The 25430-nt window shown below is 40.6% G+C and overlaps 1 protein-coding gene across 1 annotated transcript in view; it reads right to left on the bottom strand.

Moving 5' to 3' along the window:
• Nucleotides 1–16867, bottom strand: part of UTRN (utrophin) — a 401902-nt gene extending 385035 nt beyond the window's left edge. The window contains exons 1-2 of the mRNA XM_067293529.1: nucleotides 16649–16867; nucleotides 15912–16076 (exon numbers count right to left, since the gene is read on the bottom strand). Of these exons, the coding sequence (XP_067149630.1) occupies nucleotides 15912–15990 (79 nt within the window). The 5' untranslated portion in view covers nucleotides 15991–16076; nucleotides 16649–16867. The remainder of the gene's footprint in view (nucleotides 1–15911; nucleotides 16077–16648) is intronic.
• Nucleotides 16868–25430: the final 8563 nt, after the last annotated feature.

Genomic DNA, 25430 nt, shown 5'->3' with positions numbered 1-25430 from the left:
AATCAGCTCTCATTAAGTTATTAGTTTAAAAAATATATAGATAGATAGATATATCTATATATATCTATATATACATAATCTCCATTCACCTTCTACTAATACATCATCCTTCATTATGGAGTTATAATTAAACCTGCCTGCTCTTACTTTGTTAAGAGTGCAGGGCACTTTTTGCATTGGAATTGTATAGCGGTAGGTTAAGCATTTATGCTACCAGTATTTAAACAAAAAGCAGATTATTATTTGTAATATGAGCTGGGTGACTCCGGAAAATATGATCTGGCTGACCAACCCACTCTTCTCAGACCTACTCTAACTCCTGCAAAAAGGAGTTAAAAAAGCCTAGAGAGTGATAGGAAAGAACGTTATATACAATAAAAATTTTATCTTTTCCCTCTTGACTAAAATAGAGAAAAGCTACCCTATTTAAAATGGCAATTTAACCAGAAATTTTTTTGTTCCTATTTCATTTTATGCATTAATTGAATACTTATGTCTAAAAACAAGAGTCCACAAAATAAGTTTTTGTAACTGTTTTAAACTATATCCGTCTTGTACAGCAGAGGCAAATTCTATATCAAACAATGTAATTCTCATTGAAACTAGGTTTTAGAGTTTGCCAGACTTTGAGAAAAAAAAGCTATCATTGATACTTTGCAGATGCCAAACTGTAGTAGAGTTCACTTTATTCATCCAAGAAGAGGAATAAAACAAACAAACAAAAAAAATAGAGAATGCTTCCCCACCTTCTTTTTAGGTATGCCACAACACAGATACAAAGCATATAAAGAGTCCACACAGTTCACACACACTATTCTCCCTACTTACTAATGCACTGCATCCCAATTAATAGATTCAGATCAAAATCCATCACAAAAGCCCTAGATTCTCACCAAGATCAAATGTAATTAATTCAATTGCTTTTCAAATACTTCCATTAAAATAAGTAATGATAATCACAACTCATTTAGTCTGTCATCCGATAACCTTTTGGCTCTGCTAAATTCAGGATAACCAAGAACATATTATTTCCTTTTCTTCATTGTATTGTAAATGAGAGTTGAGCTCCAAATATCTACAGCTTCTTTACATTTTTCTGGCAGCACAAGAGGATCTTAATAGGATAGTGAGTTAAGGTCCTTTTAGAGTACTGGAACAATATGAAAGGAGCCTTATTGGAAATGAGAATATCAGGCAGACATAATGTCTTCTAAGGAACAAAAAAACCCTTTTCTGCCTTTTCTCCTCCCATCACTAGGGGGAAAAAAAGAAATTGTGTACATTTTGGCAGAAGGGGTGGGGGGGAAGTCAGGTTAGTGGACCCAAGGATCCAAAGCCATAAGAAAGATAACTTTTTTTTTTTTTAAACTGTTAGAGATTAAAAGTATGAAGAGTTACAATTCATTTCACAATTTTTCTCCTCCTTCCCCTACCCACAAAAATTATGCCAAATACATTCAAAATCAGGTTATGCTAGTCTTAGGCCACATAGATCTTTATTCCAGACGACCACTACAGTATGTGAGCACCTTTCAGTAGTGCATTACATCACAAAAACTCACACTTTTTAACCCTTTCCTTCTTTCTAAGACAGCAAAAGTGACTACAATGGAACATTACGTTTTCAGGTATATTTACTACATGGACACACAAGCATAAGTTAGAGAGGCAGTAGGGACAAAACAAGATTCTGTAACAAAAGGTGGCAAAAACTGGGGGGGTGGCAGGGGACAGAAGCAAAACTTTTCTCAGCAGTTACTGTATTTATCTAAACACTACGCAGACAAAGTTCATTTTCAGTAGCACTGATACAGGCCAGGCACAATTTTTAAACCACCTGGCTAACAGCTTCTGTTAGATACCCGGTGGCTCCCTCCCAGCTTCCCTATCCATTCCCCCCTTGGCAGCAGGGGCAGCGCTATGGAGGAAAGGACCCCTCAAAACTTCCGAGGCAATATTTCACACCAAATTGCAAAACTTTTTTTCTGCCCAAATCAGACTAAAACCAAAATCTCCATAAAAATACATTACACAATCTGAATTACTTTTTCATAGCCAAAGATCTGCAATGGCTCTTATTTTCTCCAAGGTTCAACAGATTCAGACTAGCTCATAGAGGACTTTGCTGTCAACCACAGTCTTCATCCTGCAACTTTAGTCCCCTAGGCCAAGGCCACTGAATTCCTTAAGGACCAAGACAACAGCCCAGAACTTCTTCAACATCCTATTGGGAGATGACAGAGAGCAAGAGCAAGAGGAGACTTGATGGATTTACAACAGTTCAGGGTTTCTGGGGCCCTTTACTGCTTTCATACTAGCTTCCTCAGAGCTGAAGGCTTCATGCCCAGTGGTACAATTCAGTTAATAGAAGAAGCAACCACTACAGCCCATGTGATATATTGTCCAGAAGAAAATACATATATTAAGAGTTGAATCATGTTCTTTTCATAAAGCTGCAAACTACGGGATTCACTAGGTATTATATGCTCCTCTGCCTCTTCTATCCCAGTTCCTGTTGGAGAAAATTCATTCTGCCTCAAAAACGGAATTACATGCTAGCATGATCCCTGACATAATTTAGTAATCTCTGCAATCCCTAAATTAGATGTAGCATCAAGTGAACCAGGGAAAGTTTCAAGGACAACATAAAAGTAGCTGCAATAAGCAGTAGCTACTGCAACACAGAGGTGCCTTGAAGCAGAAGTTCCACTCATACACTTCTCCGCACAGCAGGTACCTTCCTCAACTGCATTTACTGATGCAACACACGGGTAGCATATGATTCCTGTAGGAATTTAGGAGCCCAGAATGACAGCAATCCCATCCAGCAAGTCACAAAGAATCAGACCTCAACTGCTCCAACTACAATGTGCCACATTGTTCATTTGGGGTGACTGACTACAAATATATAGATACATATATATACACACACACACACACACACACACAAATAAATAAACGTGAAGCACAGAACAAAGTTAGGAGGCATTTGACCAAGATAATGCTGCATAATGTGTCGATGAGGATACTTCCAGCTCAATGTCAGGTATAAAAGCACCATCATGCCTGAATTAACAAGCTCTGTACTTGCATATTCTACATCAGAGCTCAGCACTCGTAGATTAGCACCCAGTTCAAGGATACAGTTCTCCCACCATTTCCCCATGTTTTCTCCAGTCAAACACAGATAACTATGGATCCTTTGGACAAGAAATTGAGTCTATGTGGTGACTTAATTCCCTTCTATATACAACCCTGCCTATGGTCCCCTTCTTTCTAGGCATCTCAATTATTTGGACACTTACACTGACATACACTTCTGGACCATAAGCTCGTCTGAGGTAACTGACTATGATGAGCAAATAAATCTTTCTCCTGCTGCAGGTTTTTGTTTAAAACTTGATTAGAAACGTCCCTGTAGACAAGCCAGCTACCCTTGCAATACAGTGGCTGTTTACGATAATAACGCCAAATTCTTACAACCATCAGCCGGGGTGGTGGCTGGATGGTTGCTAATACCAGCAACACAAGGGTTTGATTTTGTTGTTTTATTTTTAGAAGGGTGAGGGAGTGCAATGCAACAGCTCCTTCTCTCTCACTCTTGATTAATGACCTTATAATGTCTTTCTTCTGGGAAAAAATAGCAAGACTCACTGCAAGACTGTTCTTCAGCTTAGACCAGCATCTCTCAGTGCCAAGCTTTGGTACTGATCTGTCAATGTAAGCTTTGGCACATGGACAAGCTTCTTAACACCTTTTTTGGCATTAAGGTCTTGGACATGGTCATCAAGAAATATATTTCTAGTGCAAAAATACTTACAAACCTTGTTTCCCCCAGAATCTGTTGAGATTTCTCATTAAGAAATGCCGACATCGTTCTCTGGCCTCTGATATTGCATACTGTGAAGACTGAAGACACTTCAGAAAGAATGCATGAAGAACAGGCCATGTCCCGCCCTACACTCCAGCACGGTGCTTAGGGTAATGGTCAGTGGTATGAATCCTTTAAATTTGAAGTGGCATTTCAAGACTGGCAAGTTGGCAGGAAGGCCCTATTTAAGAGGCAATTACAGGAAAGATGGGCACTACCCAAATCTTCCCTCCCGTGACTGTGTTTTGGAAAAAGTGACATCCGTACATTTTTGGTTGAGCCTGACAAATTAGGTCCTGGAAATAACGCAGAAATAGTAGTGTTGCATAGACTTCAACTGGAACAGACACCAAGAGGCTCACCCCAGCTCCGGAGCATTTCTGCACAAACACTGTAAGAAACTTTTAAACTTTAGCAGCAAATTGTAGCTACTAAATTAAATTTTGAGGAAAATGACTCAATACAGCTAGGGACCTTTGTAGATAGCTAAGAACCCCCTGCTTTAATTGTTCTGCCAACACTATGTCCTTGAGTTTCTCATCAGGTACCTAAAACATTTTCTAGTCTAGGCCTGGATAGTTACTGTCCTTGAAGTCCATTTTCCACCAAGTCTTCTCAGTAGACATACTCATACGAGCATCTCTGCAATCGATTTTATCTTCACAGAAGACAGCTCCAGTGAAAATAATCTAGAGCAGTGGCTAAATCCTCAAGGAACACTTTTCCTTTTCCTCCCTGCAAATACCTGCCTGGTCAGGGAGGTGAAGAGAGAAAGGCAGAGTTCAGCATGAAAAAAAGCATTATAACATCTTCCACCTGTTTCACTGAGTTTTTAGACCACCTCATTGAGCTGCCTGTTGTTCACAGCACAGAAGAGATGCTGCCTGAAAAATATCAGCGTGGAGGTCCCAAGGTGTCAGACCACAGCTCTGCCACATGCAGGGATGGAACCTGCAACTCCCTGTCCCAGGGCAGCAGGAGCCAGCAATGCCATATTAGTCCTCTCACCCTTCCCTCAAATTGGGATGAGCAGGAAGGAAAGAGGCTTCTCCAGTTCTTTAACTCTTCCCACCACACCATGCAGCAAACACTGATGCAGTCACTACTATTGTTCTCCAACTGAAAGGAGGACCATGAAGCTGAATAAGATACAGGAGGAAAAGTGCACAGAATAAATTGAGCAACTGGTGGGAAGAACAGATTTCAAAAAGCAATGTTCAGGGCTTTTTACTTTGAGTAATTATTTTTAGCTATATATCATGTTCAAAAATAGTTATCCTCATACTTGAATTCAACAGGACATCTATTTTTAAATATTATTCCTTAGTCTCAAAATCATCCACAGAGACAAGACAAGCCAAAATAGATCAAGAGTGTCACGAAGAATTACAAAATCACCCTGGCTATAAATTAGTTTGGTTGACCATTCTATGCTGTAATCAATTTTTATATAAGTCTACCAACTCTTGGTTTGCATATACTGCAATACCTTTCTTGTGTAAAACAGACTATATCACATCAGACTCAAAATGCCACATTTTAACTGCAGTTACTCCAAAATATTTTTTATGTCTTCTTTCAAGTCCAAACTCTGTCAGCCCAGCCAAGAATACCAGATATATAGAGTGAGGCATGTTTAAACACTCAAGCAGAGAAAAGGCTATCATATTTTATTTTTATAACATGCAGGCTAAAACAGAACAGTATAAACATAAATATCCTAGCTTCAACAATTGATCGTAGACCGACAACAGTACAGTAGGAGCAGAATGGGAAAATATTACTAATAGACGTTACTTTTGTCCAGATTATGTTCTTTTAATTCGGTCCTCCCATTCTGGGGCCTGCTTGTTTTATACTGTGGCACACATGTGAAAAACAACATACATTAGCACCAAGATTCTGTTTCACTTAACGAATCCTATCAGCCAGACCACAAAACTTCACTTTCCCCACTGCATTTCTGGCATTAAGTTCACTGTTCTTCTCTGTTATTTCTCTGAGAGTGAGTAAGATTCCAACTTAAAAATTCTGACTGCAGGCAATCTGTGGGTGATCACACCCCAAAAAGCAACCCATTTTATGAGATCCTCTACTGCTCTTTCCTCCCATTCCATCTCCTTACTTAAGGGTAGCAAAAATGTTTAAACTAACACAACTTCCTTTCTTTACAATTCTGGAACCCTCTGACATGCAAAATGCTCTATCACACAGCAACTGTGTTGTGCATTTCACTCAATTTTGAGTGATCTTTTAAACCAAAAGAATTTGGGGGGGTTCAATTTGAAGGGTTTTTTTAAATTTAATTTTATTTATTTTTTTAAATCAAGAAGAGTGGTTCTGTCTCTGTATCTTCCTTATGGAGATGAACACACCCAGTACATTTAGTCAATATAGTTAGTACTGCTGTCCTTAAACAAATGATTAAATATTTAATGCTATCTGCTGAGAAGAGGATGGATTACTATACAGTGACAGAAAATCCTCTCCAACAGTTTGCAGGTGGAGAAGGCCTCAAAGAACTGTCATGAAGTTTTTGCTCAGAAACATTTGGAAAGACAAACAGTTTCCATGTTAGGTCATGAAGGCTATTTCCCTCTTCAATAAATAAATACAAATTCACATGGAATTCATTAAGATTCCTAAATTCTAGAACTACTTTCCTGTTTACTGGCTAAGTGAAAATGTTTCTAAACAGCTGTACTAGACCAATAAAATCTTAAGTTTGATTCATCTCAGGGCCATGTCTCACTCCTCCTCTAGATGAGGGTCTACACAAAGACACCAAGAAGTCAGTCCCGAGACCTCATGGCAGGATCTTGTGATGCATACAAACAAATGTGGAAGAAAGACACAGTGCATTAATCCTTTTGGCAAGTTAAAAAAAAAAAAAAAAAGCATTTTACACAACTGTGAAGAGGTCTCATTCAAAAGGGAGACTCTGCTGTAGAACTCAAAAGTAATAAACATCACCACGATTTAGGCAGTAGTTACTCTAACATCAACAGCCCAGCAGAAGTCTTGACTGACCCAATCATCTCTGGACCAGAAAGGACAGAAAAGAAAAAAAAAAATCCACATGGAAACATGCTGCAAATGGATGCAATCATGCCTATAAATACAAGAAAAAAGTTTTCCCAGTCGCGATTTGAAGGCATTTGAAGCTCTGCCTAACTAGAGCAGGAGTATATTTGCTAGAAATGCATCTCTAGTCTTTTTAAAAATGAGCTGACTTTCGCCAGAGGGAGAAGAATAAGGAAAGAGGGATTTGATAAGGCAGCAGCACAGGACACCAGGTATGGAGTCTGGCATCTACAGAAAGTCTGTAAAGCACCTCAGTAAAATTAGAAGTTTTCTCTGCTATCCATAATCTCCTTTCCTTTCAACCTTATTTTCCTGTAATCACTTTCTGTTAACATTCAGAGTGCAAACAATGAACTCTAATTACTCCTTTTGTTTCCTTTTTTTTGCACCAGTAAGAGCCATTTGTCACAATGACAGCAACCCTGACTGGAACTATTCCTTCCTCTTTCCTCTGTTCAGTCTTGGAAGAGCTGGTCATAGTAGGTCAGTACAAAACTCAGTTACACATTAATATGACAAGTAACACTTGACTTTGCATTTCAAGGTAACAGCATAATCTTTTGAAAATTATGGCATGTTTCATGGCTTCAGTAAGTTCTCAAATGCCCAGTGAACCCAGAACAGATGCTTTGAGTGCTTTTGTTTTTAAAAAGTCCTTTTGTCCCGAATTATCTCAATATTCAAACACTAAAGGCCAAACTAAAAAAAAGAAAGGGGCAAGAACAACAGAGACAAAAACTAAAAAACTAAAGCAGAGGAAATCCCTGATGCACAGCCTCTCCTGAGGTACCAGTCAACAATCGGCAGGAGGGAGCACAGGGAGTACTGAGACTACAACAGGATCATAACTCCTCAACCTGCTGGGAACCTGCAGCAATCTGGAGCACTTGCTCCCATCCTCAGGTGTCCCAGGGAATAAACTGCATCTTCACCAGTGCAATGCGCAGGTACTCACAAGTCTGACGCTCCACTAAAACTATTCCTTCAACCCAGATAATTATCCGGCATCCTGGATAATTGGTGTGAATATACTTTTTGAGCAAAAAGACCAGAGCAAATACTTCACATTCATATTGCAGCCTTTTGTTACCCTCAGACAAAGTTCAATAAACACTATTCCTAATAAGTAGTACTTTAAGTTAGCTAAAAACAAATTAAAATAAATAAATATATTTTTAAAAAGCTCAGTAATCAAACCAGCAAGCTGTAAAATGGGCAGTACAGTCAGGTCCAAAAGATAAATTCCTGAGCAGACAGGAAGAGCTTTCAAAGCAGAGAGAGCAAAACTATATTCAGAAGAAAACTACCAGACTTGCAAATTCAAAAAGGTCTTTTTCTCAAGAAAGAGGCACCCCATTAACAAAATCTGCTTCCATGAAGTTCCACAAGAAGACTCATTCAAGAACAAGTTGTACATGTAGAAACCAAAAGGAGAGCAGTGAACTCTCTCTGGAAGTGATTAGGCTGACCATAGCTGTTGTTCATTATTAAGTTATAACAGAAATAAAAACCCAGAAGGAGGGAACAGAAAGGTCTTGGTCTGTTGGCATTTAAACACTGCTTTACTTGTTCTCTTTTTATATTCTAAAATATGATTACGTTAAAACAATTAAAATAAGACAGATACCAAAAGGTTTCACCTTATTCCCAGCATGCTCCCATAAAATGTTCAAATAAATCTCCCCCATCTGTTACTCATGCACACAGTACTTCACTCATCCAAGGTAGTGTGGTAATTTAATAACAATAAAAATAAAATCAAAAAATCAAGCAAAGTATTTTAAAAGTTACCATCACACCACTTTTCTCTGATCAATAATTTGTAACATATTATTTTAGGAGCATATTCCACCTTTAACTCTGCCACAAAAAAAAATGGGAGGAGAGCAAAAACCATAACTGATGCTAGACAACAAAAACAGAGTACAAAGGAATTAACTAAAGTTGTTTGTGAAATGAATTACATAGACTCTTCAAAGCACTTTGTATTTGATAGTGGAGAAACATGCGCTTAAGCCATGAAGCAATGAGCCAGTGACTGTCCATATTTGTCTGTTTAATTCCTCTACAAGATCATTAGGAAGCTTTCTAAGAGTTTTTGGTTGGTGGGTTCTCTTTCTGTTGTCTCTAAGGAGAGGGGGAAAGTTGCTGAAGTCCAAAAAGAACCTTCATTAGCAGTAACTTCTGACTGGAAAGTATTGCTGCACATTTCCCTTGCCCACCAGCAAAATAATGTTAAGGATACATATCCAATCTGCATGTCATTTAGTCATAGCTTTTGCTACTAATATGTACATTGTATTTCTGAGACAGAAGTCAGAGTTTTGTCAAGACTCACAATCACCTTATCTCCTGTCAACTGAAGAGGACTATGAGACTCAGCAGTTCTTCACCACTCCTTCCATACACAATGGGATACCCCTACACCTGAAAAAGGGCTAGATCACTAGAGTGCTTAATTTTCATAGAAGCTAGACACTTACAGTTTTAAGAGAAGTCTACTGGTAAGTTCAGATGATGCATTAAACAAGTTAGTTAATAGCTAGAAGTGCATATTATACAAATTTGAACACAGTTCTGAGCATAAGGAAACACTCACAAGAAGGTCACTGCCATTACTGTAGGTGAGGCCCTATGGATAAACAGCTTCTCCTGGATCACTAGGATTCATTCACATTCAGAGCCAGTCAGGTAACCAGAAGGAAGATACAGTACTTAATACACCTGGACAGACTCTCAACCCTGCCCTTGGTACTACACAAGAAATGCAGAAGGAACGGCACTTGCCTGTAAACCTCCCCATTAAAGATAACCATCTTCTAGCAACTTTGCTACGGACAATGCACAACTTGCCCACAACTGCTCCACAGGTGCCAAATACAATGAAACCAGTCTCCTGGTTGCTATACCATGCAGCTAAAGTTGCAGTCAATTATTCAAGATCAGCCCTAACTTGCTGGTACCACAGGTAAATGACTATGAAAAATAACTAAAAATGTCCATATATTGCTTCAAGTCTTTTTTAGCTCTGCTCAGGGCCAAGTTCAACTCAGTTCCACTAATCAAAATAATTTTTTACTTTCTCCAAATGCAGTATTAGATCTTTTAGATGTCCTTTCATAGAAAAGGCCCAACAATGTCATATCAAAAGCAAAAAAAAAAGTTTCTGACTCTTCCTTCATAGCGTCAGATGTTTCACTGACTTTGCAGCTGTGTATATTTACAAGTCAGTAGTTTCTTGCTTCATTCCCAAAACCCTAGCTTGCAACAGAACCATATCATTGTTTTCTGTTAAACCCACAGATGCCAGAGCGGGTTCTTTATTTCCTCAGCCTGTTATTTTTGATGCCACCTTTAAAACTCCCAGCTTTCTTCCAAGGACATACTGTCACTTTCTGAAATTATAGCTCAGCTTGCTTCCCCATTTAATTCTAGAAACACAATGGAGGATGGGAAGAAGAAATAAGACAGACCTCTGACAAAGTACTGTGCACTAAAACTTACTCTCTCATCAACACAGTAAAAAGACAATGGAACTCCTCCCTCCCACCTCAAAATGTTTAAACCCTCTTATTCATTTTTCAGAGTGTTATTAAGCCATCCATACTAAATGTAGGTCTCCCCAACTTTGCACTATGATCATTTCAGCTCCCAAGATGTGGTGGGAACAGCTGTGCTTTTTTACAGTGCATTTTTCTTCAAAGGCGGCACACCGTACATCACAGCAAAAGCAGATCATGCAGGTTCTTGGCACACTAATCTGTATAGCTATCCTGCAGCAGAGAAGCTATACCATCCTGAAATGGAAGTAGGTCCCACTGGAATGTATTTCACACGCTCTTCCCTTAGTTCTTCCACATTTACACCGAATTGCTTTTTCCAGTCTTTCTCCACACTCCTTCATATTCAAAGATGTTAATAAAAATACTATCCCACTCTTACCTGTTTATGAGAGGCAGCCCAAACGCACACATGGCACAGACATGCACGTTGAGTCTGTTAGGAGGAACATTCAAGGAGAGACAGGGTAATTATGAGCATTTTTATGACGGGTATTAGGACACCACAGCTAATTCTTTGCTAAACTGCTTGACGCTCTGAACTTTGAGAATTTCTTTGCACGTGAAAATATTTTCGTTCTACTGAGAGATTCTTCCTTCTTCATCCAGATCCACAAGCAGAACAGAGCAGAGGAGAGGACAGTGATACAAAGAACATGGGAGCTGCACCCAGGCACCTCGGACACATTTCCAAGTTTCACATATCTTCAGATCTGTCTGTCATCTAGGTGCTTCTTCTCCGAGGGACATCATTGGTAGGGTGTTCTTACATCAGCAGTTACAGCCATCAGCTGCTTCTCCTCCCATGATTTTTTTTAGAAGCTCTTCAGAAGCTCTTAAAACACTACATGCAATGCCTCCTGTAACAGCTCTTGTCCACTGTTGTTTTTTCATTTCCTGGCAAAGCACACTAATCAATGGGTTGCTTTTATGGTTTGGGGGTTTTTCTTCCCCCAGGGAGCCTTGATTTCTATTCCAAGGCACAGTTGTGCTTTAAACACATGGAAGAACATATGTTATTTCTTCACCTACCTATCAAGAGACTAGAAGAAACCAGCTTGGTACTTATGAAGTTGCCATTTCATAAATGCCAGGTAATACCCTAGAACTGTCTTCATCACAGCATTCAATCTGTCCTCAACAGACAACCCAAGAGAAGGAGGTGATACAACTAACTGAAAGGAGCCAAACTAAAGCAATCCAAAGGTTTATTTTTGAAAACAGTCATTTTAGTGGCTAGGAACAAGGAGCAGAAAATTAGTCACTTGTCTTTAACACCTTGTCCGTGCATACTCTGCACAAATACCCCTGAAGGGTTCACATGGTGCAAAACTGGCTATGCCAATTCTGCGTCCATTTGACAAATCCTAAGGGTCTGCCTGCAACTGTAACTATTTCTGGCCATTTCACACTGATGGAGTCACAATGACAAATGAGAAATAATATATTTGGGCCATAGCTCTTTGACAGCAAGACACATTACTGAAGGAACTGGTTGCAAATGCAACATATGCCTCAGGGCAGGGAGATCCCAGAGCAAGGTAGCTGCTGACCAGTTAAATATTGCTTCATGGGGAGAGCCAACAGCAGCATTTCTCAAACAAGTCTTGCCTAAGAATTCCCAAAATAAGTTACAATTTCTTAAAACAGTCTCTCAGCCAAACATATTTAATGTAATTAAAAATCAAAGGTAGATCAGGAGAACTAAGTCCCCCTCAATTTAGACAGGAACTCATATCCAAAAATGCACCAGAGGCATACAGTAATCTTCAAGAAATGTTTTTCCTGTCATGTCTTACTGTTTAATTATATATTACCATTCCAAACTACTATGACAGATTTCAAGTGAGTTTTCTTTTTTTCCATAATTAATCATAGCAGATTCATCTGTTCTTCAAGCACAGTGATGACAGCACTGTTTTCACCACCGTAATGCAGTCATCCCACAGCATTCCTTCCTGAAAGCTATTGCAGAGAAAAAAGATCACCTATTTGCACAAGATGCCTTTCACAAATATAAATCAAAGTTTTTATATGTCTATATATATATATATATATATATACATACACACACACACAAAACTTCATACATAGGGAAGCAGAAAGGGAAAACTGTTTTTTCACAGCAAGAAGTTATATGGACACACCAGTATAGCACAGACTACATAAATGCTAAATACTTTACTTATAAACTTACCGTAACCATCCATCAGCAAATATCCTATCACCTAAACAGCAGACTTAAACAGAACCATCAAAAGCTATTACTGGTCCAGCAAGAGAGAGGTAAAAAGTAAACTTAGTTCTTCTGTGAATGTAAAGTAGCCTCCTTTCTCATTACAATAGCAAACAGTTATTTTAAAGCCAGCTTTGGTCACCACCATATTCTAAGGGCTGAAGACATATCTTTGAAGATAACTTACCTCTACATGCAGAACAACATTAATGAGTTATCTAATCAAAGTAGAGCCACATCAAAACCAGAAAATAACAAATGTTAACTGGACAAAAGAAAGAACTCTGGCCCTCTTTTTTAATATCATACTTCACAAAAAAAGGATTATTGAATAACCCCACTGTTTTACTTTGGATAATCAAGTGTTTATGGCCTACAATAGCTATAGCTGTTGTCCTGTGACACAGATTCTTTTTCATTGCACAACTGACATTATCAATAGGTTGGGGTTTTTTAATCATTATTTTCATTGCTCTACAAAAAAAAAAAAAAAAAACAATTTGCTGCAATTCTCCAATATCCCTCACATGGTATGTTACTAGTTTTCCAATTACAAGTTAATAAAAGGAAGGGGGAAGAAAAAAGGGGGGGGGGGAAGAAAACACACAGATAGTTCTGCTTATAAGAACAGCCATAGATAAGCACCACACAGCCTTGTGGAGCAGTAAAATTTCATGTGCCTTATCCTCGTAAGTATAATTTTAGAGCGAAAGCTTTCAATAACCAATCACTATTAGGAATACCAATCCCAAGATTTAGCCATGTATCTTAACTGTTCTTAGATCATGAATAGTTTTAAATAATCATTATATCCTGACAGCTTGGTGATCTGTTCTGAAAAGATCAAGAAGACATACTGAAAAAGAAAGAAGATTGTCTAAGAGAGCACTGAGAGAGAGGAAGTGATCTTTACACAGGACACTACATATTGCCTTCCTTTATTTACAGGCTTAGACCAATTATTTTCAATGTTCTTATTTTAAAAAAATGCATAGGAATAATATGAACTTCCAAATGTTATAACATATTAAATCACTTAAGAATTTTCACTCACTAGAGGCTGGTTTTGCTTTTATTTGTTAAAGGTTAAAACATCAAATGTTTATTCACAGGCTCTTGGATGAAAGTGTTAGAGATGCCCCATAACACTGGTGGTGAACTTGTAGAGTAGCAAGAAACAAAAATAACCCATTTTCTATTACAAAAGAAAGTAGAAATTGTAAAACTCAGCTGATTCTGCTCTATACTCTCAAAAACAAAACAGACTCCTAACTACCTCAAGTATTAAAAAGTTCTAAGATAACACTTCTACTGTACACCAATCACACTGTGAAGAGCATCTTATGCTGGAGAAATCTTCCTACCAATCAACAACTCAGCTTTCTCTCCAAGTATCAAAATGATCATTCTTCTACATCAACATAAACATTCTCTTTTTCAAATCCCCATGAAATATAGAAGCATAGCTTATCGGATTTTTCTTCTTTCAGTCCTGACAACTAGCCTTCGATTTGCTGCCATCCGTACACTGGTAAACTTAAGTCCTTTCATTAGGAAATTGTTCCCACAGGTTCACTTGTAGGGAATGGTTCAGTAAGAGCTATGTAGTACAATAAACAACTTTAAAAAAATTACACATCCAGATCCTAAACTAAACTGGTTTATTATTTAGAAAACACTTCTTTTATTTAAATCCCTTTTTCAGTTTAGATCAAGCCTCATTCACTATTGTTAATTTAAAGCACAAGTCTTTTAGTCTTCTAAATTCTAGAATACACATAATTTTCCCCATTAACAGAGGAAAGTTAAAATGACTGTAATAAGATTTACAGTTTTCTGCCCTAACCAAAACAACAAAAGTAACTGCACAATCTGTTCATCCAAGGAAAACCTCAAATACAGTCATGTTTCCTCACACAGCCTATGAAAGTGTAGCACTTGTGTACACATATACATGCAACTGTCTGCAAGCTATCCCACAAAACAAGCTCCTGACATTTCTGACTCTCTGCTTAGAATCAAATCAAGTCAGGTCCAGAGGTTTCAAAATAATGGGGGGGGGGGGGGAAGATGAAGGGGGCAAAAGAACCACTACAGAAATCAAGATTTAAAAGCACATGCATTTTTATTTATAAGTTACACTTTTATAAGAGAAGCATTTTATCCACTAAAGATTTCATTCATTATAAAGAAAAATATTTCTAGGAAACAATTCAAAGATCAACATGATCCAGACCCAAACCCACACTCTACTTAATCTGGCATATAAAAGTCACCACCAACTGAAGAGCAACAGTTCTACTACTGTATGGAACATTTGGGTGGGGGGGAAGGGTAGGGGTGGAAAGACATACACTGTTATGTTTCAGATATTAAAGAAAAGTCTTCTTGTGACAACGGGAGCTTTTTGAATTTAACAGAGAAAAGACAGTCTTTTAGGCTAAAGCGTGAGCATTCAGCCTCTGGATGCAACACAAATTTCTATCAAAGTTTAAACAACTGACTTCCACCCCTACCAAGCATCAGCTTTCCCATTTCTAAAATAAGAATAGTTCCTTAACCCTCTAGCATCTGTCAGAACTAACTTTTGTGAAATACTTGTATACCCCAGAAAAACTCAAACATACAACAGAAAATACATTTTTTCAATAACCTTAAAGGCTGTTACATTAATGTTTTGGCAAAGGAAATGCTTGAGCTGGTAGCTTTAGACAACTGTTTTACATTAGGAAAGAAAGAGATGAATTTACTGCAAAAGTACTATTAAGACTTTTTTTTTTTTTTTTTTTTTTTTTTTTAAGTGCAGCATTACAGCCACAGTTGACATTTTAAAAGTTTGAGAGTAAACACAAAAAGAAGCCGCCAACACTGGGTTGCATAAGAGCACTTTAAGCACATGCTTATTTACAAAAGCTGAGGTAATTATAATGCAGACAGTGGATCCTAAACAAATACACTTGACTAACACTGAGAAAAAGAGACATACAATTACTGTTATTTAATTGTACAATGGCTGCATCAACAGCCTCAGTCACTCACTGTACTAACAATGTGTCAAGAAAAAAAGTTGCAAAAACGTGCAGTTTAAAAATACCATCTCATGTCAGAAGCTACATATTGAACAGAAAACAGTAAAATGCTATTTCTCTTTACAGCTTACCTGATCTGGACTTAATGATGTCACTGAACTCGCTGTGCCCCCCTCCAGGTCCCTCCTCTTGGTCCGAAACTCGGGCCATCCTCGCACACCTCGGACTCCCCTCACGTCCACCCTAACCCCTTACAGGAAGGCGCTTCATGGGCGAGCTCGGGCCAGCACCAGCACCTAAGGCAAAAAGCAGAGAAGCAAGGTAACGCCGCAGGCTACACCCGAAATGACTCAATACGGGGGAGGGACGGCACGGCAGCTGCTGGCGCGCGATGCCACGCGTGGCGGGGCAGTCAGCCCGCCCCGCGCGGCTCCCACGGCACCAGGGCCACCTCGGGCGGCTGAAGAGCGAGGGGCTGTCGGAAGACTTAGTCCTAGCTAGGAAAACGAAGCTTCAGCAGTCCCTGCCGACTTGCGGCGTGACAGGTCACGCCGGGCCCCGCCCGGCCGCCCCACCCCGGCCTGACACCACCGGCCCTGCGGTAACCCAACCGGCATGAAACGCTGCAGCGTTGTTCGAGGAAGGGCTGGCCAAAAAAAACCCAAACCAAACCAAACTCCTCTGCCCTGTTAAAGAGAGTGCTGGCGTAACTCTAGGAGCACGAACTACAAGAAGTGTTTCACGTCTGCGCCGCACAAAAGCCACGCGGGACGCAAACGCGACCCCCTCCGCGCCGGCGGCCCCTCAGCGCAGCGCCGCGCCCCTGGCCGCGACCCCGCCCGCCCCGAGCAGCGCCGCGGGGACGCACCTAACGGCCGGACCAACAGGCAGCAACGACGGGCAGCAACGACTCGCGGCAACGGCTCCCGGCCGGCGGCGAACGCCCCCCCCCCCCCCCGGGATTTTGACCCGGCGGGCGGACTGGGAGCGCCGGCACCAACTTCCTCCTGGAGCGCCCGGCAGAGGCGGCAGCCTGCTCGCCCAGGCCCGCCGCCTCCGCGCACCCGGCTCCCCGCGGGCCGCCCCGCCCGCCCGCAGGTGCGCCGCGCTCTTTACGCTCCCCCCCGCGGCCCGCGGGGCCCCGACCCCCTCCCCGCGGAGCTGGGGAACAAACTTGGCTCCCCCGGCCCGCGCCGGGCAGCCCCTCTCCCCCGGAAGGCGCCCGGCGGCAGCACCCCGCCGCCGCGGCCACTCACCCTTCGCAAACCGCGGCCGGGAGGCGGAGGCGGACCCGCTTCCCCGCGGCGCCCCGGCCCGCCCGCCGGCTCCTCCCCGCGCCCCGTCCCCAGGCGGCGGCGGCGGCGGCTCCCCGGCGCTGACGGACCCACAACTTTTTGTGCGAGCCGCTGCCGTCCCTCCTCCCTGCCCGCGCGCCCGCCCTGCCCGCGCGGCTCCTCCCCCGGCCACCGGCCCCCTTTGTTAGCCGCGGCGGGGCTGCGGCGAGAGCCGGCCCTGGTCCCGGCCCGCGCGGCCCCTTCTTCGGGGGGCGGGAGAGGCGGGGCGGTGCGGGCCGGGCCGGAGCGGAGCGGAGCACGGGCTGGCACCGCCCCGGGGCCCCCGGCCCGGCCCTGCGGCCCGGCCCCGCGCCCCGCGGGGCTGCCGTCGGGAGAGGCGGGGGCACTCCGCAGGGGACGCGGCGGCCGGCGCGGCAGCGCGCCGCCGGGCGCGGGCCCTGGGGGGGCGGCGGGGCCCCGGCGGCGTCTGTGCCTCTCACCGGCCCCACCTGTGCGTTGCCCCTCTCTGCTTCCCACCGGCCCGCGGCTGCTAGAGGCGGGTAGGTCATGGTGGACCTTCCGTCTGGCCAAAAGACGTGCGTAAAGATCGATGGCTCCATTTTGGAAAAGAAATGGGAGAGGAGGTGCTACGGCACTGCTGCCGTCGGCTGCCGCAGGACAGCGGACCGAGAAGTGGGGCGGGGGATCGCTGCCATGCGGGCAACCCCGGGGGGCACCTTTCAATCACTTGCTTTTCTGTGTGATTTACAATTGATGTCGGAGTTTTATGGCAAGGGATTAAAACAAAACTTGGGGAGGATTTAGGAAGTTTCTATGCTATGAGCAGGATGTTGTTCTCCCCCTGTTTGCTGGGGTTTTGGTTCGTTTTCCTAGCCTTATTTCATGGAGTTGCTTGACAGAAAACCCTGGATGGTTTTAAGTCACACAACAAAAGAACAATATGTATAAATAAAGATATGCTGCACTGGACACTGGGTACCTGTAGTCATTTTTTATGTAGGAATAGACATATATAAGTAAATGTATTTAGATAGCACTAATTAATTTATGACCGTATTTGCAATCTGGGCATGGATATCCTCATATTTGCCCAGGCAGGTAATCTTTAGTCTTTTATATTGCAAGGTTGCTTAACATGTGGCCCTTATTTACCTTAGTAAGCATTAGTCTGAAGTTTCACTGATATCAGAGGGACAATCTAGGTAATTCCTTAGTGTCACCTGTCAATGCTCAGCCATCTGGCCCTGAAAGTTTTCAAGAGTAGATGTACTTGCAACATCAAGTATCTTTCCACCTTAATAATAAAAATGATACTGGCCAATAGGCTGCAGAAATGAAAGCACAGAATTTATTAACTAGAAGGAAGGAGAGAGACCAGGCTTGGCAGTATATTTATTCTGTATCTTCAGATGAACAGAAATCGGTGGCAACGAACTGAAGAAAATTTCTCTTTGAAAGTCTTTTTCCTTACCTTACGAATCTACTAGGGATTACAAATAAATATAAACTACTACTATGTCTATTTTAACCTGAGCTAACTTTGGTACCCATATTTTAATGCCTCCCCTAAGCAGTAAAAAAGAGATGCCTCAAAAACCAAAAAAGCTTATTATTATCATAGTTCTCCCTGTATTTTTTTTTCTCATCCTTTGGCTGTTTTGTCTGTGTGAAACAGGGACTGAGCTTTAATGTCATTGTTCTGCATCATAGGAGGAGGTCCTCACAGATAGCCCTATATATTTTTGCACTTAGAATAAGCCCAGAAAATGAAGATACCTATTCCTGATTATTCAATAGATTTCCTGTGTGATCTGGTCCCATTTAGTTAATTCATCCTTGATCTGCTTAATCCAAATCACTACATGAATTCATTAGTGGTTCTTACCTGTAAGACAGAGAATAATAATAAAGTACCTCTGTGGTTAAGAGGGGCACAATTTGTTGCCTTCTGCCTTGCTGCTCTTGGAATAGATGGTATTTCCACCTTTATCCTATGAATCCACAGTGCATACTAAATCATGCCTCGTCAAAAAAAATACCCAAATAATGGAATTTTAGAATCCAGATGTAACATGACTGCTTTTAAAACAGAACTTCCATGAATATGAAGACTGAGGATGACAAACATAAAGACCAGTGTAACCCAGTATTCATTCAGCAGCCAGCACAGAATGAAAATGTCATTTTCACTACTGTTGTAAAATAGTTATTTAGCATTAGCGTAGGGCCTGGTGATTCCAAAATTCCATATTGCCTTGACTCATGCAAGCAAATACTAAGTGGAAGAAAGTTCTTTCTTTTGTAAACTACACTGACAGGATTAGTCATTTCACAGAGGTTACTGAAGGATGCTATCAGATAGCAATAACTTTGATCACTAAAAGCTGCAGTCAAACTGATAAGCTGGAGTACAAAGCTGGTATATCCCATTTCAAATCCCTGTGTGTAAGCCTGAGGTCCTGATTTTTATAATCTGATTCTGAAACCACCTAAAAATGATTTTTCCAAAAAGAAACACATTTTAGTTTGACCTGATAGGATCTTTTTTCTTTTTTGCAATTTTTTCTGTTTTAGATAGAAGTAGCTGAACTGCAGAGTGCCAACAGAAGGGTTATTCAATTGAATAACTAGACTGAGTACTAACTCAGGGAACTTGAAGAATCTTTTGCCTGGTGTGTTTCAAACATGCCTCTCTCTTCAGACCAGTGATCATTCAGCTGCTGATCAAATCTGAGTTCTCATACTTAGTTATTTAGATCTGTATTTTTATATTTGGGTCTTTAGGTGCAAGTCCAGCAGGAAAAAAAAAAACTAATCTTTAGTATTCTATACATATGCATACTTTAGATCTGCTTAATCTGGAAATCCAGTGATTAGTAGAATTAGAAAATAATGACTAGCGCAATTTTAAAGCCAACCATAAGGTCTCCCCAGGGGCACATTTCTAAAACATTCATCTACAAAATGTCTGGGTTGCTGCAGACCATTAATATCATGTGGACCATGTGGCACAGCTTACCTTTCTGTATAATACAAAAGAAATTAGGAAAATAAAGGAAAAGTCTGTGAAACCCTTACACAAAGATTAGAAAGGAAAGATAAGGAACATAAAGAAAAATAAACTAGGAAGAAATTGACTGAGAAGATGCAGAGCCCTTGAACTTTGGCCCAAGTAAATAAATACTTCATTCCTTAATGCATGAAAACAATGCAGTTGCATGACTCTGAGCTCATCTTACCTTGTCTCCTTGTCTTGTCTTTGTTCTTAGTATTTCTATTTTTAGAATATACTCATAATTGATAGGATTACAATATAGCCAAGAGTTTCATGTATCTCATTACCTTTTGATTGACTGCTATAATAATGCACATACCCATTCATCAATGTTTTGTCATGATTTCAGAAAACCATTCTATAAAGACATGGGATGGATTGCTTTGTAAGTAGAATGTCTTTATTGTCTCTTTTTGCAGATCACATCGTGTTGTCACTCTCAGTTAACATATCTGACAGACTGTTACTCAGCAGATTCTTTTTTTCTTCCTGCAGAACTTGCATCTGAATTCCACTAACACAGTTATTTGGTGCTTCCATGCTGATGTATTGCAAAAATCTGTTAGTACAAGTCCCTTAGTATTTTCATAATCTCTTATCTGAGGAGAAAAAAATATATTAAAAGTCATATTAAATAGAAATTATCTTTCTGTATGTTCCTCTTGTGAGGAAATTGCTCAAGTTTTTCTAAAAGCTTGAGTCAATTTTATCCACTACTCCTTTGTCTATATCTTTAAAAGAATTTAGTACACTGCATAGACATATTTAGACGTTCCTTTTCCTTTCATTTGCTGTAGTCTAAGTGCTTTAGAGTTCTCTTTATTGATAGCTAATTATCTGGAACTAAAATATTCAGGATCAGCCCTAGCACAATTTTTAAAGGTGGCCGCAGCATTTTCTACCTTTAACTCCTTAGTTTGGTATCTGATTTTAATGTTAGAGCGTATATTTTTATTCAAAGCTCGGCCACCTTTGTGTGTAAGCTCCTTCAGAACTCCTCCATATATCACCCATCTTGTTAATATTTAATGTATTTTTGTTCCATTACTTTTTCCACTGTTCCTGCTAGTGCCTCACCTTTATTATCAGCAAAGAGAAGGTCTGAGGCAGGAACCTGCAAAACATCTTTTGTGATAGAGTTCGATACAAAGAAATTCGGTGTTTCTACAAAGAAATTATTTAGTGTTTCAATAATGCACATTATTCTAAACCATTTCCTTCACCTGGTCTCAGCCCAGCAAATCCCCACTCCTTTCTGCCAGTGCATTCGCCATGGCTGGGCCACGGCCAGACCAGGTGGCCAAGGCTGGGTATGAGGGGGTGCACTCTGCACCTACCACTCTCCTGCGCCTCACAGGAGCAAGCACTTCCCACATGGCCTCTCCTCCCAAGTACAGAAAGGCTTTTCTGCCCAACAAATAGGCTGGAGTAAGAAAGGCATGTCCACTTCTTCTCTCTTTGCCTGGTAGATGTCCTCTCCACCAGACAGCACCGACACTGCTCAATCTAGCTCTCTGTAGCTGCCTCCTGTGACGGGGACCTGAATGCAGAGACAGGCCCAGGAGAAATCTCAGTCTGGCCCCACTGGAAACTCCAGGGAGTCAGCAAGGAGAAAGCCACCTCAGACCATAGCTTCAACACAGGTGAAAGGCTTCTGCCCAAATGGCTTTCACTTTCCACAAACCCACCAGCATTTCCACAGACCCCTGCTGCACAGTAACATAAAACCAGGTAATGGCCCAAAGTCACCACTCTTAAAGATGAGTGTTTATTACCCATCTTTCACTTGCCAAAGCTCCCCATCAAGAATCAGAGTCCCATTGTGGTAGGCACTATAAAATATCTTAAGAAATCTAAGGCTTTTTTGCCACACACAGCTAACCGTATGTCAAGAGGCATCAGATATAGAAAAACAAGAGAGATGGACTGGGGGAGAGAGTAGTAGGGAATCATAATAAACAGACAAGGCCTAAGAATAAGAAGTACCCCAAGGAAAATGGCTGTCACCTGTGACACTTCAAGTCCATTTGACTGTCTCTGCATCACCATTTTCTGCTTGTTCTCTTTCCTTTTTAATCCGAACAGAAAGCAGTATTTTCACAATAGTATATTTTCATTTCTGTGAGATGGGATTTGTAGCTCGAATAGATTCTCTCCACTCTATTTTTACCTCATTAGATTCAGTACATCTATTGATTAGATTAGGTTCAAGGAAATATTGTGTGCATAAAATATGCTGGAACCTTGTAGCTTAACTTTCAGCCATTTTTTAGAGCTTCATTATAAAAACCCAGAAAATTGCACTGTATTAATAGAAATGCTGACATCCCCTTAACGACAGTGACATTAATTGGAGCTACCATAATTGATCATCATTTTGAAGATTATAACCCCTAAAAGTACATTAAAGAAGAGTGCATTAATGAACAATTATAGCAAGCAATTTACCTTCCCAGCATAACTCTGTTTCTTAACTGCAGCTGGCAATTAGAAAAAAGAAAACCATCAACGACAAAAAATGCCTTTGCAAGACAGGAACCTTTGGTCAACACTGTGATGCAATAATCTGCAAGGGCAGGTGTAAGTTGTTAGTCAAAGTCACTCTTAGTAGAAACTGGTTTTGTTTGCTGATTATTTATTTATTTCATTCACTCACCTCCATTTTTTCAGTGCTGGTCTGCTCTCATTTGAATAACCTATGCTATATATCAACGTAGATTTGTTTAGTGGCTAGACACATAAATACATAATGCTTGGACAATTCTAGAGTGAGTACACTTTTTAAACAAGTTTATCAGTTAGTGGTTAGAACAGGGAAATGGGTTCCTGTGTTAACATAATACATAAACTTGAGTAGCTTAATTTTTTAGTAACTTAGTTCACTCTTCGCAGTAGGAAAAAAATAACATCTTTCATCATGGGGGCATTAATAATTCAGTGAAATAATATGATAGTGGCACAAAGACAATTTGGAAACATTTTTAAAATGAAAGCACTCACCACTCTTTGCAAAAAAGAGTTATCAATGGAAAGTTTGGAAAACACAGAGTGTCTCTTTGTAAGTCTTGTTATTTTAAGGGTGAGCACTGGAAGATGTTTATTCTTATCTGACTTTAAAAGTAACTCTTTCCTACTCTGTGAACCCTCCCAACATGGAATGAATACAAAACAACTTTAAAAAGAAAAATGAAATAAAACTGTATTTTCTTTTCTTTTCTTTTCTTTTTTTTTACATTTATTTGCCTCATTTTAGATCATACAATTAGGTATATGTCACTACTTGTTGCTGTTTCCTGTTAAATGATCAAAATGGATGTTTTGCTCTTGGCCCTTCATGCAACTCCCTAATTAGAAGTACAATTTAAGATTTTACATACAAGAGTTGCACAAGTGTTAGTAACATCCATCTCTGCTGAGAAATACCATTCATTAACTTCTTTACCGGCATAGCAGCACACCATGGAACAGCAAGCGAACAGGCAAAAAGCCCATGCCATGGATGATGTGTCCCACCTTCCCACCTACTGACCATTCTCCATCAGCTGAAACTTTTACACTAGGGTTTACAGTTTGTAGCCTGTGGGTTTTATACACCTAAATAAGGTGGAGCTGGGTAGTTATCACGTGTGAGACAAGAGCCAGGCTAGAAATTCTTTTGCACTAATCTGTCTAAATGCAAGATAGCTGCAGTTGAGAAGCTACGTAAGCAGTGCTCTCACGGTCCTGATCAAATATTCACGTATTCTGCTTCTAGACCATGGATGGGCAGAATATAGTAAGGATGAGGTTTGATTTGTTTTTTCCATACCTGCTGCTGCAAGCACGCCCTTGGTCACTCTAGAAATCCCCACTCTTAAGTGTCTCAATATGGGTTTACAAGACTACCATTAGCCTCCCGTTTTCAAAACATGCATAATTTTGTTAATGTACTGAAAGCCTGAGTAACTTTTAATTACTATCACTGACTATTTTATTCTGAAATAACAAGGATTTGGGCTTTTAACTAAAATAAATAAAGTCATCCTGATAACACTAGACCTGAACACTACAAATGCTTGTATAAATTTTTAATTTTGAGCAAATGAATGGCGCTTTTTAGTCAGTGGAATAAATTACCTAAGTAAAGTTATATACCCACAAGGAATTTAAGTACAAGTTTATTTTGCAGTGTCTTGGTTTTCTGTTGATATATCTGTAAAATGAAACAAGATGTTCTACAAGCAGTGGCATTCAACAAAGTGCATATTTAATCTGACTTTCCACTGCTTCACATTTTCACATTTGTTTTATGGAAATTCAGCCTGAATGAAGTCAATTATCTTAAGATATAGTTAAAGCTATTTCAATTAGTGGTTCAAATCATCTTGACTGGTCTCTCCTCCCCCTCCCAAATTTATCTTACAACAGGCACCAGTTACACTGCCCACAGTAAGACCCAGAGGAGGCGCTTCACCCTGCCCCCTTGCTCCCCATGCTGGTGCCTGCCTAGCTGTGTGCTAGCTGTGTTTCTTATGAAATGGAAATTTCCCCCTGTGTGAGTGGCAAATCTTGGCTGCTCATTTCGAGCAGCTTTCTGTCTGCTTTGTGCAGCTGGGGCCAAGACTGAGGTTTGAACCTAGTAAGTACTGTGGGTTTCACAGTGGATGAGCAGTCTAATTCATGCTGTTGGGAATGTTTGAAATGCGGGTACGGTGTTAGATTTTCAAAAGCAATGGGAATCCACAACACCCAGCACTCCAGGCAATATTAATGGGTGTGAGCTTCACACTTCAGAAAAGCAGGCTCATGAAGGGCGTGCTTGCTCTTCCTTCACTTGGCATGCTGGGCCCGCTACTGCCGTCTGACTGCAATGGGAATTTCATGCCCAGTTCAAGAAAAAGTGTTTGGCTCAAAGTACATATTTCTTAAGGGAATATGAAATTTTCTAAGAGATATTTGCTGGTTACTCAAATTATTTTGCAACTAGTTATTTAACTGCTGTGCTAGAACTGCTGCAGGCAATGATTATTATTCCTTTTTTTTCTATTAGGCAGTCCTGAACTGAGCCATGAAAATTGCTTTGAAATCACAGCAGACAAAGAGGAAACTTTTGGACATCATTTACTTTGGGATGTTCCAAACCAAAGCTATCCTCCAGTCCAGAAAAGAAGTCCAGCCCTGCCAAGTGCTTAATCATTGAAATGAAGAAAGAGACCACAAAGCTGAATGAAAAGATGATTGAAACAATTTTCCTACTCTGAAAAAGCCTTTTTTTGTAGATACTGTCAGAAGAAAAGGAGGGAACAACAAAGAACCTTAAT

Source organism: Apteryx mantelli, chromosome 3 (genome assembly GCF_036417845.1).
Source record: "Apteryx mantelli isolate bAptMan1 chromosome 3, bAptMan1.hap1, whole genome shotgun sequence".
Lineage (NCBI taxonomy): Eukaryota > Metazoa > Chordata > Aves > Apterygiformes > Apterygidae > Apteryx > Apteryx mantelli.
This window is presented reverse-complemented; position numbering and strand designations above follow the sequence as displayed.